This window comes from Carassius carassius, chromosome 22 (assembly GCF_963082965.1).
Source record: "Carassius carassius chromosome 22, fCarCar2.1, whole genome shotgun sequence".
Lineage (NCBI taxonomy): Eukaryota > Metazoa > Chordata > Actinopteri > Cypriniformes > Cyprinidae > Carassius > Carassius carassius.
Window position 1 is genome coordinate 10,096,278 of NC_081776.1, and position 16,029 is coordinate 10,112,306.

The 16,029-nt window shown below is 39.2% G+C and overlaps 1 protein-coding gene across 6 annotated transcripts in view; it reads right to left on the reverse strand.

Moving 5' to 3' along the window:
* LOC132098909 (MICOS complex subunit MIC19-like) overlaps positions 1 to 16,029 on the reverse strand; it is a 63,135-nt gene that overhangs the window by 24,145 nt on the left and 22,961 nt on the right. For 4 of the 6 annotated variants that reach the window (XM_059505184.1, XM_059505183.1, XM_059505186.1 and 1 more), the window contains one exon: positions 1,124 to 1,138. The exons of the other annotated variants lie outside the window; for them this stretch is intronic. In XM_059505184.1, coding sequence (XP_059361167.1) covers positions 1,124 to 1,138 — 15 coding nt within the window. The remainder of the gene's footprint in view (positions 1 to 1,123; positions 1,139 to 16,029) is intronic. 6 annotated transcript variants of the gene reach the window in all.

Here is a 16,029-nt window from a genome sequence, read left to right on the forward strand (position 1 = left end):
CAGAGTCATTATGGCCTCAGGTTGCTGGTATTGTGAAAGATGACACGGACCTTTGATTATTCCAAGGGCATCAGTTCAGGACAGGGTTCATGTGGGAACGTTCACTAAAACCATCTCTGTCTGGTACAGGCTTAGTGCGTGTGTGGATGTAAGAGACAAAGCGATAACATCAGCAGTGGAAGAATAGAGAATCTTTATGGCCTTATCCGTGATTCTCTGTGCTATCGCACATGCATCTCCCCCTGCGTCACTTCTGACCTTCAGCTACTAGAAATAACCCTCACTAATTTATAACACACTCAGAGAGGAGATATACTGACAACCATGTTTATGAATTTTAATATTCTTTTTATGGCTTTAAATTGTATAGGACTCTTTGATTGTTTTATATATATATATATATATATATATATATATATATATATATATATATATATATAGAGAGAGAGAGAGAGAGAGAGAGAGAGAGAGAGAGAGAGAGAGAGAGAGAGAGAAATGTGCACAAAAATAGAGAAAAGTATAAATGTATTATTCTACTCTCTAAAGCCTGGTCAGAAATCATAAGATTAATCACAATTATGCTATTCTATTGACAACCACAGTTTTTTTAAGTGTGCATAAATAATCTGCTATCTACTCAATACATACTAAATATTAACCAAATCATAAATAAATACTAATTTGCTTTATCAAATCACTATTAACATTCTGCTGGGTTTTCTTAATAAACAAAATCTGCTCTTTTTTGTAGCTATTTGCGATTTTTTTGGATTATGTTGTGTTGGTCATGTTGAATTTATGCTACCATGTAGTAATGTGTTTGCAGCATCATGCAAAAGATTCTCTATTATAGATACAACAATTCGCATTCAGCCATGATTAATTTATTTCATAGGCAAAAGTGCCTCAACAATGAGAAATCATTTCTTAGCTGGTGTACAAACACAATAGCAGGAAATCAAAAGAAAGAAAAATGCTAATTAGAAAAAAAAATTCCAGCAGTAAATCACAAAAAAAGAGAGAGAAAGAAGGACAGAGAGAGTCTTTTTAGGCATGCGGTACTACAGCAGGAAGCAGGTTGAGACTAATATGGGATGTATAAATCAAACCTCTTATCCTTTACCTTTCTTTCCATCTGCTGGAGTGAGGGAGAGGAAAGAAAAGCACATAAAGAAAGAGAGAGAGAGAGAGAGAGAGAGAGAGAGAGAGAGAGAGAGAACAGCAATTTAACGATGAAGTTCCTATAATAACATTCAGTATTCAAAGGCTGAAGTTCACACACACACACACAAACTGCAGTGTGAAGCAGTGGGGTGTTTGCTGTAGTGCAGGGACACAGACACCGCACGATCAGCTCTGTGTTATCAAACACTGTCGCAAGGTGAGAAAGAGCTCTTCGCAACAAAGCTCATCTAAAATCTAAACCCTGAAAATCTGATCTAATCTAAATCTAATCATAGCAGAGCGATCTCCATCAGAGCTTAACTCCAGCGCTCATGGAGGCCTGTGCTGCTAATGAACTTCTCACTGCCTCAACCCGCAATATATAAACCTGCAGGTAAGACTGCCTTGATTTCTATATCATTTAGAAGTGTTAATAATCCCAAAGAAAATTAAACTTCTTCATCTGCTCACACATAAAATTCTCATTCATTTTGTTACGGGACAGGTAACATTACCTCATGACATTATTAAACTACACTTTTTCATAGAAGATTGTTGTTTGCTATCTGCTTGAGCCTTAGAGGTCTTTGCAAGGGCATTTTTAAGTGACTGCTAAGGTATTCTATGTTTCTATGCTTTCTAGATGGTTGCATCTATGATATTTTGGTCTCTAAATATTGCTTGGTTTCATCCTTCAATGTAAGTCTACAGGATTTGAATGCGTTGCTCATCCAAAATCATAAAATATGTAATAGAACAACACTTTCGAATAATAAGTGTGTGATTTCTTGTCCGATGAGAGCACTGCAGCAAAGTGTAATATTTTTGAAAAATCAAAAGCAAACCACTAGTTTGACATTCCATCCCCTTACCAGGGCTTTTATAATCAACTAAAACTGAAAGAAATTGCATTACTTGAAATAAATGTTTAAATAAAATGAAATTGGCATAGCAACATTTCTGATGTTCTTTTAGTTTACTGTGAGCTTTTTGTTAACTTGGTATACAAAAATAACAAAATCTGACATAAAAACACAGAAAACAAAGTTACTAAAATATAAAAAAATGACTGAAATCCTTGTAATATTATCTGTATGAAACTAAAATAACACCACCTCTTACAATACACCAAAATGACTAATTATCCACTGAGATTTGAATGGATGGTGGCCATTAGAAATCAGCATGAAGCCTGAATGTGTTGCAAAAATAAACCCAAAACAGATATCTGGCTATTGGTTGGCATTATCTAATCGCCTACATAGTTTATGAGGCCTAAGTTTTTTTACATTTTATTTATTTACTGCACATTGTTCACAATGAAACAAATAACATGCATTAAGAAAATAAACAGTGTCAGTTTTGATTTTACATTTACATTTAGAAAATCCCATATGGTTTAATAGCAACACAGCCACCGTTTAATCAAGTCCCGCAGCTGCAGCCATAAAGACGGACAGAACTGCTCTCCAAAAACACCCACAGCCCTCGACAGAAACGGTCTAACCCTCTGGCAGAATAAATCTAACCTCTGCACTCTTCCCGTTCAGCACTCACTCGCACACACATTCAAGTCTACGAGCCAATCAAGGCCCTTGCGTGGGCGAGAAGCATTGTGGGTAATTAGTCAAGGAGACATTGCAGTTCCAAATTTTCTATGGACAGAAATGCAGCTACCGTTATTGACCTTCAGCATACATAAAGAGCAGCTGCATTCACAGGCCAGTAGGTAAACACAGTGAACGCGTATCCAATGAGCAATTAAAGAACAGGGAGGCGCTGCCACCGATGTGCGCACAGTGATTTTCCCTATCATTCAGCACATCATAGAGGGCATACAGCAGCCCTCCATTATTCAGTCTCACAGGCTGTCAGGATTATTTCCATCACATCACACTCATTCAGTCTCCTGCAGGTCATATTATCACATTACACTGCTAACAAAGGCCCCTGAGTCACAAGACCAATATGCCACTATTATCCAGCTGATGAAGAACAGAGAGTGGGATGGGAGGCTGAGAAATGAAAGTGAAACTACAAACATTGAGAACAAGAGACAGGGAGGATGGGATGGAGGACAATGAGAGTGATTTATCACAAGATGTCACACCTCTCGTGACGTGTCTGGATGGAGAAAGAGAGAGAGAGAGATAGAGAGACAGAGGAGACCCACAGCAAACTGCAATCCCAATGTTCTACAAAAGAAACAAACTGATGACTCCCCATCAGAAGAGAAATGAACTTGAAGAGAAACAACCCCCCCCCCCCAATATATATATATATATATATATATATATATATATATATCTATATCTATACATATATATATATATATATTGTATTCTGATTTGTTGCCATATAGACAATGTGTGAATGTGGGAAGTTGTGCTCTATTCACTCATCTGACTTATGTCAGTAGTACAACATTACAACAAGAGTTGATTTTGCAGCTTTTTTTTTCCCCGAGTGAAAAAAGTTTTGAGTTCTGAAAGTTGCATGATTTCAGAATACAATGAACTCTTACTTCAAAAGGTCAATGAAAATTTGAGTTCTCATTAAACGACCCGTTAAAAACACTGCAATCACTAAGACTGTGCTGTGCTGTTTTGTCGCCCACTCACACCCATTATAACAAAAACTTTGATGGCATGACTCAGTTTGGGTTATTTTCATTCTAAAACTTATACACAGTGCTATTAAGTGCTTCAACAAAAATACATTAACTATAAATTTAATTCCTATTCATTTATACACATAAATGGATTAGCCAGACACCCAGTGTGGCATTAAATTGACTATAATCTAAACTATTATTTTAAAGACACAACCAGCACTATCAACAAAGGTATCTTTTGTAAAATGAGCAATAAAAACAGATGCCCAGTGACATTTATCATTCTGGATCCGCAAAGTGAGAATTCAGCACGGCATAAAGCAACAGATGGGCTGCATTTCCTCTAGCTCTCTCCAAAAAAACCCCAAAAAAACTTTGATATAATGTCAAAACACTTTGTTTTATAACTTCGGCATCACCGCAGCAGACCCCATGGTCAAATTAAACGGGTCTTTTGGAAGGAAAAGTGTCTTGCTGAATATCAATTAGCTGCAGCTGAATAATTAAGAAGAGCAATGTTTTTAATTAGCCAAGTGCTACAGAGTTTGAGCTTGTGTAAAACGTACTGACATAACAGGTAAAAGCATGTACTGCATCAGAGAGATATTTTAAAAATGCCTCGTTCTTCCTATTTCAATCCATCTTCCTCCATTTCTGCTCCTCACGTCACCTGTTTTGTCATCTGCTCTTCTTCGCATAGTACAGTGACGTTTCGGCTGCACAAATTGGGTCTGGAAGGATCATGCCTTTCTTCTTTTTGACCTGAGGTGAACCCTTCTTAATGAAATGGAGAAATGCTCACAAACACTGCCTGCAGAAACCCACACATGACAACAAATCAAAGCTCTTTGAAAACAAGGTCAGAGTTACTCAGGCCCTTGCATCCATCACTAGGAACCCAGTTGCAAAAACAAACTCAGGAGTTCACCTGTCCAGCAAGCACAGGTCAAAGGTCAAAGGTCAAATGTCGGACCACAGCCAGCCTGTTCAGATCTAATTGGCACTGAGAAGAATGGGAATTAAAGTGATAATGAGAAGGTGTAAAAGTGTACGTTGGAAGAAAAACATGCCTGATTGTGTTTGATTTTGTGAGCGTCCAAAAAATCTTATATCCCATCAATATCCCGTTTCAGGAAGCTCAATGCAGATAAAACGTAAATGTTCCTTAAACAAGGTCGATTTTGCATCACGATGTGCAAATAAGGTAGTCCTTGAAGACCTTCACAGTTTCAAGCAAAACATTTTTCTCTACGGGACGATCCTTTGCCCCTCCGAGATCATATCCTGCTAAAAGGTATCTGGGAAGCTGGTGTATTACCCAGCAGTCTGTGCTGCTATGACAGGAAGGGTCAGTGGGTAATTGAGAGGTATGCTGAACAGAGGTCAGAGGTCATTCTTGCGTAGGCAGAAGGAGTTGACAGCCCCCTGTGTAGGACTGGACATGTCCTCTACTGAGACATGGGGGAAAAAACGAACTGTCCTGGCAGAGTCCGGGCCTCATTTTCTGTAAGCAAAGATCAAATTAGCGGTGATACAGAAGGCCTGTCCCTTACCATTAAAGGGACCAGATACAAAGATTTCCCAATCAGACTTGGTGCCCTATATCCAGACCCCCACTCTACGAATGTCCTGGTACTCTGAAACCATGATCGATCCAGTGCCTTAAAACACACAAGCATGTACATGTTTCTCGTCCCTTCTCTTTCATATGCTCATAGACCGATATATCAAAATTAGTGTCAGGTCAGGGAATATTGTCATTTAAATATTGTGTGACTTATAAGTCAATATATAAAAATTATCCATGTATAAATTCTATAACGTTAGTAATTATTTAAATAGTATCTAGTTTAAATTAATTTAATTTAAAAAAAATTATTAAAATCATTAAAAATAAATATATTAATAAATTCAATTAATAAATGTACACTTTTAAATGGCCCTTTTTTGCTGTTCAGATTAATTCAAATGTAATGTGAACAAACAAAATGGTGAATGAGAGCTCAAAATGTGGCACTTTCACTAGCGGTGTGAGCGTAGCCAAATCTTTCCATATGCTAAATGGCTGTACGTGTCATTGAGGTTTAGAGCCCATGCTGTCTGTGCCAGGCTAGCTGTCAGTCTACAGGTCAAGCTCAGACCAACCTGATCACACAGATTGATTCATTTACTGATCAGCAGCCCGAGGTATTAACTGATGGCTAAAGCTCTTTTCAGCTTGTGTTATCTCTGCTGAGGCCATATGGGGAAAACCATGGGGAAATCAAATCATCAGTCACGTTCATGGACAGCAGTCTCTAAGGAAGGCTAAGCCATCTATTACCACAGAGAGAGAACAGCCGAATAAAGAGGACAGAGACACCCCTGCAGACAGAGAGGATCAGAGGTAGACAATAGAGTGGAGATCCAGGACAAAACAAAAGAGTGTTCCTCTCTCTACTATCCAACTAGAAGACACACGAAGGGACCTAAAGGCTGAACAATTGCCTTTGAAATAAAGGCCTTAAGGGAACGAGGTAACAAATAAGGGGAGAGAGAAAGGGAGAGACACAAAGACCGAGAGAGAGGGTCAAGGTAAATCCGAGATACATAATTAAGAAAAAGAAAGAGAAGTGTGGCTGCCCTTCAGACACGAGGTTGACTTTGGGTTTCATGCTGATGGTGACCTCATTACTTTTGTTGGTATGACCTCAGTCAGGTGGTACTGTAATGAGATAGAGCTGTTTACATATTCATGTCCGCTGGGGCCCTCTGGGTAAAGGAGGACTGTCCTTGGTATCTGGTTAAGGTGAGCCTTGTTTGACCATTTCTGTCTACAATAACTAGTACTGTTTCCTTTATCACTTGCGATGATCAGAGAGACATCTGAAATGTTTTTCCTGCACTAGGCTACTGCTATAGGTTTTTTTTTTTTTCTTTGTGATGCTTGTTAAAAATCCCTGACTTACACTGAACAAGGGACTTGAGTCACCAGAAAATCAAAGAGCAGGGATCCTTAACATTTTTCAAGCTCCTTGGTGGAAAACAGAACAAAACAAAACATTTAGTAAATTTATTATGTTAACTTTTTTCTTTAATAACAAAAAAAAACTTCTGAACTTCTACTTTAGCTTTGGTTGAAGAAAGTGCATAAATTTGTGAAATGTAAATTGCAACTTTTAAACAAAAATGTGTAAAAATTCTAATCAGTTGAGATGAAAACCCTAGAAATGCCTTAGCAACTACTCAAAACAACCTAGCAACTACACAGCAACATGTTTTAACACTAAAAACTTGTACACAAAAAAAATATTTCAGAATTTATTCCAGGTTAGCCTGGGAGACACATTTTCGCAACACACTTAGTAAGAGAACTTAGATTGTGCTAAAAGATTTGACCGCCGATCTGTGACCGGTGGCAGGACAGTAACTCCCACAAGGCCACTCTCTCTGTGCTCACATTTGGGCATCTTCCCAATTAAAGGCAGATAAACAGCATGGCTGTGTGCTATCACTACACTCTCTGCAATTATCAGTTTGCCTCAATTCACTGTGGAAAGTGTTGTCTTCATTTGCAAAAATCATGTTCTTTTTTTTTTTTTTACATTTTGTCAATGCAGACAACATGGAAACAAAATGAAACTGAGGCAGCTGATAGCAGCAAGTCCACAAAGAATGAATTAAGGGTGAATAAAACCAATGTGGGCATTCATGGAAATCTAATTATGGCATTTGTCCATCTGGAGAGACCTCATGAACTGGTCCATTCACATCCGAGTACAGCCCTTTTCACCCAAAGACACGTTCAGTCATGTTCCCTGTGTACATTTAGGAAGGGATAATGTACATTTGGCCGGCAGATTATCGCAAAATGACCCCAGACGGCGGAAAGGGGGTCTTAAATCATTTTGCCATAATGACAGTCTGACTGTCCATTATCCGGTTTATTAAATGTCTACTTACCAAATAAATGAATAAATAAATAGACTTGAAACATTGATTTGAGCTAAATTATTTAATCATGTGAGAAAAAGAGACTGCAGAGCAGAAAACAGGAAAGAACCGATTCTGCATCGATTAAAATAAATAAATACATATTTACGCGCAGGATTCCAAAACTGACCAATCAGAATGACCTTTTTCAGAAATGGCGGAAAAGGAAAGCCCAGATCATAACAGCAATATTCCACTTATTTTAGTCTTTCTGGAGCTCTGCCACCTTTGCCAAGTGAGTGATTTTTTTATTTTTCTTATTTGATATAACTGGGGAAAGTCAGTTTCATCATTTAAAATGAGGTCTAAAAATAGTAGTGTTTTCAAATACCTTCTCTCTCTAGAGGCACGATTATATGCAAAACCCCTCCTGTTGCCTTTTGAGCTGTAAATTGACTTCACAAGCTCCTCTGTCACAAAGCAGCTTTCCTGACACCTGCTGCCATTCATCAATCCAACCCTGGCCGAAGCTCGTGGAAAAGGGAGGCCGGCTGAGCCAATTAGCTTCCGGGGTGAGCGCCGGGCACCGATGCCAACCGCAGACCCAGCCAATTAGGGACAGTTTCAGCATGTGGGTAGCAAAGGCTACTGAACTCAGTGAACAATGGGGAGTCAGTAGGAAGCCCAAGCCGAGAAGCAGACGAGGAAAAACAGACGCACACAAAACACACATACAAAGCGGGATTGTACGTTACACACCTAATCTACTGAAACTGAAACCAGCCAAAAATGCTATTCTATCTTACTGCATTGGAACAACATAATTTTGCAGTCACGAACTGCATTCATTGTTGACACACAGACTGTAGTTTGCATGCACTGCCATTACAAAGCTATCTGATTTAACAGTGTTGGGGGAAACATGTTAGTTAGTGTAAGTTACATGCTGAACAATCAGACAGCTTGTTCCAAGTAAAAGAGTTAAATTAATGAATATACTATTTATTAATTTTTTTAGGGCTGGGCAAGTTAAGGAGTTATCGCGTTAACGCAATAATTGATTAAAACCAATAATTATTTTATTGCGTTAACCTGTTAGTCAGCACCCCCCATTATGGGACTCACAGCTGAAAGTGCTCTAACTAACTTATAATTGTAATAGTTTCCTACTTCAGTGTGTTACAAACATAATTGTGGTGTCTTTAGAAAGAAGACCCTTTGGGCTTCACTTTTTATCAACCAGATTTGATAATGCTCAAAAATATTAAAAGTTATAGACACTGAAGTGCCTTGAAGTGCCAGTTTTTTTTATTATTATGACAGTCCGTTGGTCATTGGCTCTGAATACACATACAGACAAATCATGGGTCACAGGAGGCGATGCTCCCGATCAAATTATTTAGGCTAACCATCAGCATTCACAAACCACTGTCCACTGTTGTTTTTAACAGAAAAAAATGCAACAAGCTCATAATCACGACTTCATGAATGGGAAATAGGACATTTCTGATAGCACGGGAAGACAGCAGAAAAGCACATGCTCAGCACAGTGGAGTGCATGGTTTTGTTAACTTTGTGGTTTAATATTTTTAGTCTTGGTAACACACGTCCCTCTCACAATAAATTGCTTTATATCTATTGCTTTTGCCACAAATATTCACAGAATCATGCAGCACGTATCAGAAGATCTGCGCTTCGGCGCGGTTAGCGCTCACACTCACTGATCGATATTTAACACTTTTGTTCATATAGCAGTACTTTTAAATGAAAATAAGTGCACAATACACTACTTTTGAAAGCATTAATATTAATCGTTGCCCAGCACTTTTTACAGAAAAGTTCAAATGCAAACTCTAAATAAAGCAATTAAATTAATTAAATATTATTAAATGAACTGTTTAGTTTAATAAACAAAATGTTTATAATTTTTAACAATTTAATTGTTTCTTATTTTAATTAATTAAATAAATAGCACTGTCAATGTAAAAAATAAATAATAATAAAATGCTTCCAAACTTCCAACCCAAAAATGTTTCACAAAATAACTTTTATTTACACAATTTCTACAAATTATTCTTTGCAAATGCTTACATAGTCTTAATTAGGGGTGGTGCTAGCGCAGTGGATAAGACACACGTCTTTGGTGTGAGAGACCCGGGTTTGAATCCACTGTGAGACACCAATGTGTCCCTGAGCAAGACACTTAACCCCTAGTTGCTCCAGAGGCGTGCGACCTCTGACATATGTGGCAATTGTAAGTCGCTTTGGATAAAAGCGTCAGCTAAATGAATAAATGTATAAATGTATAATGTATAATTATTGGTATTTTTTAAGAATCAGAGACTGTTTGCAGACATTTACGAGTCTGTAGTTTGTCCATTACAGTGAATCTGCCCGCTATTTGCATGATCAAAAATGTCTCCTAAGTTCTTTGGTTTTGCAGCATGTTTTCACATCTTAATTCATCCCCACAGTGGTTATGTGATGTTGAGATCAACTCAGGACAACTCTACCAGACTCTTAAGGCAAAAAGGCTGCAAACAGTTGATGCTCAAGAAGGCAAAACAAGATTTTGAACTAAGGTTATGATACATATCGTACAGATTCTGCGAGGGGTATATAAACTTATCAGCTGAATAAGAAACCCCAAACTGCATGAACACTAACACATCTCTATTCAGACAGCATCTCACTTAAGACTGAAGATGAAGAAAACTAATTTCTCAGACCTCTTGAGCAAGGTAAAGAGGGTAAAAAAAAATGTTTCCCTTCCCAAGTAGCACCTACTATTACATCCAATTCAAAAACCAGCAAGTCTTCTTTAATACATGGGAAATTAAATTGTGGGGTATTTTCAGTCAGGGCCAGTCAGCTGTATCTAAAATGTAAAAGCGTTTGAAGCACACGGATTTGCTAGGGGGATGCTTGCTATGGCTAGCACTACTTGAAGACGGCAGAAAAGAAGAGAAAAAGAGAGAGAGCGAGCTTCGGGAGGGGGACATTTGTACTCCTGAAATACAAGCTTAACTGAAGTGGCGTCTGTAGACCATCCAAGCATCAAATAAAAACATCTGCGGAAAACTCGATTTGAGAAAAAACTGAAGAAAAAAGTTCAGCCACAGTTCAACTATCAACTGATTTTCTATTTCATTAAAAGTGCAGTTACAGTATAGAAAATATTCTATATTTAGATTTTGTTGCTTACTGATACAAAAGGCAGTGATCCTTTTTCCAACTCAGTGATTCTGTTTTTTTTCCTGGCATGTTGGTGTTTTATCTGTCACTTGGATGTTATAAGTTACACTGAGCAAATACAGCTGGATAAAACAAAAACTGTGTCTGCCTTCATTTCAGGCTGCAAAGCAACAAAGTGTGATTATTTCAAAAATTAATCATGACTAATTGTAAATGATACCATTAAAAAAAAAACAATAAAAAAGTATCCCCATCTTTAATTTCAAGATAACTGCCATATTGTAAACAGGAAAATATGCTAGGTGCACATGAAACAATTACCACAAGAACAAATTGTATTTATTTATTTTAAAGGATATTTTTTTACTGTGGCTCAAGTGTTAGTTAAGTGTTAAATAAGGGATAATAATTTGGCATGATGTTTTGAGATGCAAGAGCTTTACACAATCAGATAATGTGAAACACTTTCGGGCAACTGCAAAAACAACAATCCCTCATGGGCAGGGGAAGTTTTTTTTTTTCTGTGGGCAACGGTTTAACTTGGCAGAGACACCAGCTTCACCCACCAACGTGTGCTTGGGCTAGTCAAGATTACAAAAGATGTTCTTCAATCTTCAGATTAAGTGGCGTAAATGAAGTGTGTGTCATATTCCTTTTGACGCAATCGATGCAGGTTCGAATCTGCCTCATGGCAAACTTTTTTCTCCCTTTTCAAATTTCAAATCACATCAAAAAAGCATATATTTTTTATTAAAATTAAGGAAATAATCAAAAAGTTGAAAATAAAGTTATTGGGTAGGGTTAGGGTAGGTCTAGGGCTTTGTTCCAATTAGGTGGCATCCATTTAATAATTAGATATTTTTAAAATGTTTACAATGCTGAGTTGCAGTTAACTGCCACTATTTGCAAAAAGTAATTTACAAAATATCCTGCTATTTTAACACATTATAAATAGAACCTACTAGCTATTTTCACTTTGTGTAAATAGGCTCTAATAGTCCCCACCATTCCGGATGAGAAGAGACTCACGTGTGTGTGGGATGCGGGAGAATACAATGATTTGCGGGACTTCCGAAAAATACAAAGTATCTAAACAAAGTGTCTAAAACATATAAATTGTTATTTATCAGTTGCACTAAAGCAAAAAGAACAACTAATATTAACATTAAAATGACTGGCATGCGCATACTAGGCATAGTTTCTATTTATAACACGTGTTTAAAGGGTTGCGCAATGTATCCAATCACAGACTCAGCTGTTGATCTCTTGAAAGCAATGGCCAATCAGAGGTGATTAAGTTAGAATCTACTCACTGCAATGCTGAAATCGCGTGCTCACGCACCGTCTCATTTTAACACATGAAGTGTAGACACTGTGAAAGATTCATTGTGCATATATTTATTGTGTTATAACAGAGCTTTATGAGATCGCATTTAACTGCTTTTAGTGATAATAAAGGAAGCGCGCTGCTCTCATTCTGCCAAACCATTCATGCAGCAGTCCATGCTTGCTTTTCTGTTAAAAATAACAGTGGTTTGTGACTGTCTGTTGTTTTGTTTCATCAAATCACATCACCAGCCATTGAAGTAGTTGCATCGGTCACCGGTTTGGAGACTGATGACTCTACGTTTGATTGAGATGTTCGCCTCAGGGTTTGCCAGTGTCTGAATGAAATGATATGCATTGTGATTGATTGGCTGTCCTGAAAGATTGCTAGAGGGCCAGAGTCATTGAAACCCAAACACCAGCAGACTTGACGAGTTTATTAATGTCTCGAATCGCTGACAGCATGTATGGTCGAAGAGGTACATGAGAACTTCTCATCACAGTACAGAAATCATGAAATGTCAATGCAATGCATCTAAAATGAGCAAGTTTAATATACTCAACAGGTCTATTGGGAAAATGACACTCTTGTTGGAATTTATGTCAGAAATTCTGAGGAAATACAAGTGATTATAAGTGTCAAATAACATCCATTCTTGTGTCCACCAAACAAGCTGACAAACAAAAATCCGGCTTACCCAGCTTACCACATAAGTGTACATTGCAAGCGCTTTCAAAAGCTAGCAAAAGTCATGGTCTTATGGATACAGAAAACAGAGATTTGCTACTAAACTAGTGGGCTTTAGGAATATGACTTCTGGTTTCAGGTAGAGTCAGTGCTCTGTTCGAGAAGAAGGACAGCCATCAGAACATTTCCTCAGAGCTCTTGACTTGGGCGAGGTAATTGGAGAGGCTAATTTGGGCGTGCAAAGACTTTTCCCAGAGAATACAGCCGGCTCTAGCACTCAGCACTGCTATTGTACGTGACAAACAGTGTCTGAAGACCAGAGCACCGTGTGAATTGTGATGAAAGTGGGATCGATATCTCTAGTTTCAATGTAAAAAAAAAAAAAGGAAAATTTTGGTGATGGTGATGACGTAGGTATGAATTTAAACAAATTAGCATATCGTGACATCACTGACTGGGTCTTCAACCCGTGCCTTCGGGCGCATAATTGCAAACCTCATTTTGATGCAGGCTATATAGACCACAAACAAATTAAAATCTTTGTCAAAATCTTGTTTATTGCATGAATTTCAGGTGAGGAGAAAAAAAATGAGGTACTGTTTTACTTGCATCCAACGCTAGGTATCAATGCAACCTACAAATGAGAGACCGTTTACTTTGCTATAGGTAATATAGGTAATATAAGGAAGCTGCCTTATGAGCCCCTGTACTTCACAGTCCGTGTTCCATTCCATCTTGCCGCGCGCACAGCCGTGTCTACACAACTTACAAAAGCGGACGAGCTCGACACGCAGTATCTGCTGTCTCATCTTTCACCTCTGCTCCTCACCTCACGTCTGCGCGGTCTCAAAAAATGCCCGCACGCGGATGACGAAAAGGACATAATGCAGACAGTGTGCGGACGGCCGAAGTATACTTGATCTTTATCAGTGGCGCACGAGATGCGATGACGATGTATGTGGCATTGCATTATAAGGTTATGTTAGCCTATCCAGTTGAAGCCACTTTCAAAAAAAAAAAAAAGAGAACATCAATGTGGAGAAGATCAAATACATCAAAACTGAAACCAAGCCATTCACACAGAACGCATATTTCGCGCATTTTCTAGAGGGACACCGTTGGACTCGCGTCTCGCATAAGAGAGCCGCATGTTTAGAAACACATGTAAAATTAATGTATTTAATTTAATTTTCTAAAAATATCTCGAGATTTTATGTTGGGTTTTTGTTCCCCATCCCACTGCATCTAATGTTTTTAAATGAAAACAAATTATTCTGTGTGATTGGTTTTCTGCCCTTTTTATTTATTTAACAATGTATGCATACATGGCGCTGTTTTGTTTATAGTTCTTTAAGCAACTTAATTAATAATAATTGGTTCATAAAAATTATTTTAAATATTATGTTGTCATGTATTCTAATGCTTTGAATAAACGTGCAGTAATATTTTGCTCGATGCGCTATCTTGAGGACCCAGAAGAGAAGCAAAAAGCTTTTCGTCAGCCTAACTGAAATTATGCATTTTAAATTCGAGTACAATTGACTGTCTTAATACCGGCAGAATTCACATTTCTGTTGTAAAAAGAGAAACATTGTGCAGAAGTATTATTTGCTGTTATGCGTGTGTCCGAAGCTGCAATTGCTGTGTGACGCGTGTTCAAAAAAAAAAAAAACAACTGGACGCGCTCCAAAAAAAAAAAAAAAAACCTAGACGCGCTCCGAGAGAAGGTCGTTAAAATCAATTTCCTATTTTCGTTTTCGAAACTTGTGTTGGTTGATTCGTGCAATAGATTTTCGAACATAAAGTGACAGTCGACACGGTCACGGTTTTAGACTAGACGGGAGAAGGGATGGGAAAAGATCTGGGCGCACCGTTTTTCCAGAACTTCGTGCCCAGTTAAAATGGTGTCGAGCTGTTTTAATGCATTTTTTAGATGTATAATGGTGCCCGAACCCGTATGACTTTGAACAGTGACCGCGTGTCACGTTCGCGGTCCAGAAAACACAGGGAGAGAGATCCAAGTGCAGGTATGCTTTTTATTGGGATAATCCAATTCGTAATCAGTCCAGGCAAGGGTCAAAACCAAAATAGCCAATGAAAATAAACAGACACAAGCACACGGGCAAGAACAAGACTTAGAATAAGACGTGATAACTACAGATTAACGTGAACATTTAAACAAGGACTTCATGACACAGACTCAGACAGACCGGGTATCAATTAATCAATTAACTCAAACAAGGAGGAAGGTGACCAAATAAGGGAACAGGAAGTGGTTATAAGATACACACCGTGGGAACCGGAGGACACCTAGTGGAAACCCAGGGAACACAACCCAGACACTGTGACAGTACCCCCCCTCTACGGAGCGGCTCCCAGACGCTCCAAGACAGACACAAAACAGGGACCAGGAGGGAGGCGGACAGGTGGAGGCTCAGGGGGAGGGACGGAGGGTCAGAAAAGAAAAACATGGGGAACAGGCACCGGAATGTAAACACAAAACAAGAAGACCAGGAGGGAGGAGGACCGGAGGAGGTTCAGGTGGAGGGACGGAGGGCCAGACTAACAGAAAGGAACAGGGACAGACATTACCACAAAAAACAAAAGGAAAAAACAACATGAAGCCCCCCAGGGCGGAGCAGAAGACCACCACACCCTTGTGGTCAAGGCCAGAGTCCTCCAGGGCGGAGCGGAAGACCACCACAACCATGTAGTCAGGGCAAACGCCCCACAGGGCGGAGCAGAAGACCACCATGTCCGTGTGGTCAGAGCGGAAGCCCCCCAGGGCGGAGCAGAAGACCACCACGTCCGTGTGGTCAGAGCGGAAGCCCCCCAGGGTGGAGCAGAGGACCACAACGTCCTCGTGGACGATGCCAGAGTCCCCCAGGGCGGAGCGGAAGACCACCACAACCGTGTAGTCAGGGAAAGCGCCCCCCAGGGTGGAGCAGAAGACCACCATGTCCGTGTGGTCAGAGCGGAAGCCCCCCAGGGCAGAGCAGATGACCACCATGCCCCTGTGGTCGATGCCGGAGTCCAACAGGACGGAGCAGAAGGCCACCCAGTGACTTGACCTGACTCAGAAAGGTCCACGATGACTAGCCTTGTCTCTGGAAAGTCCATAGTACCTAGC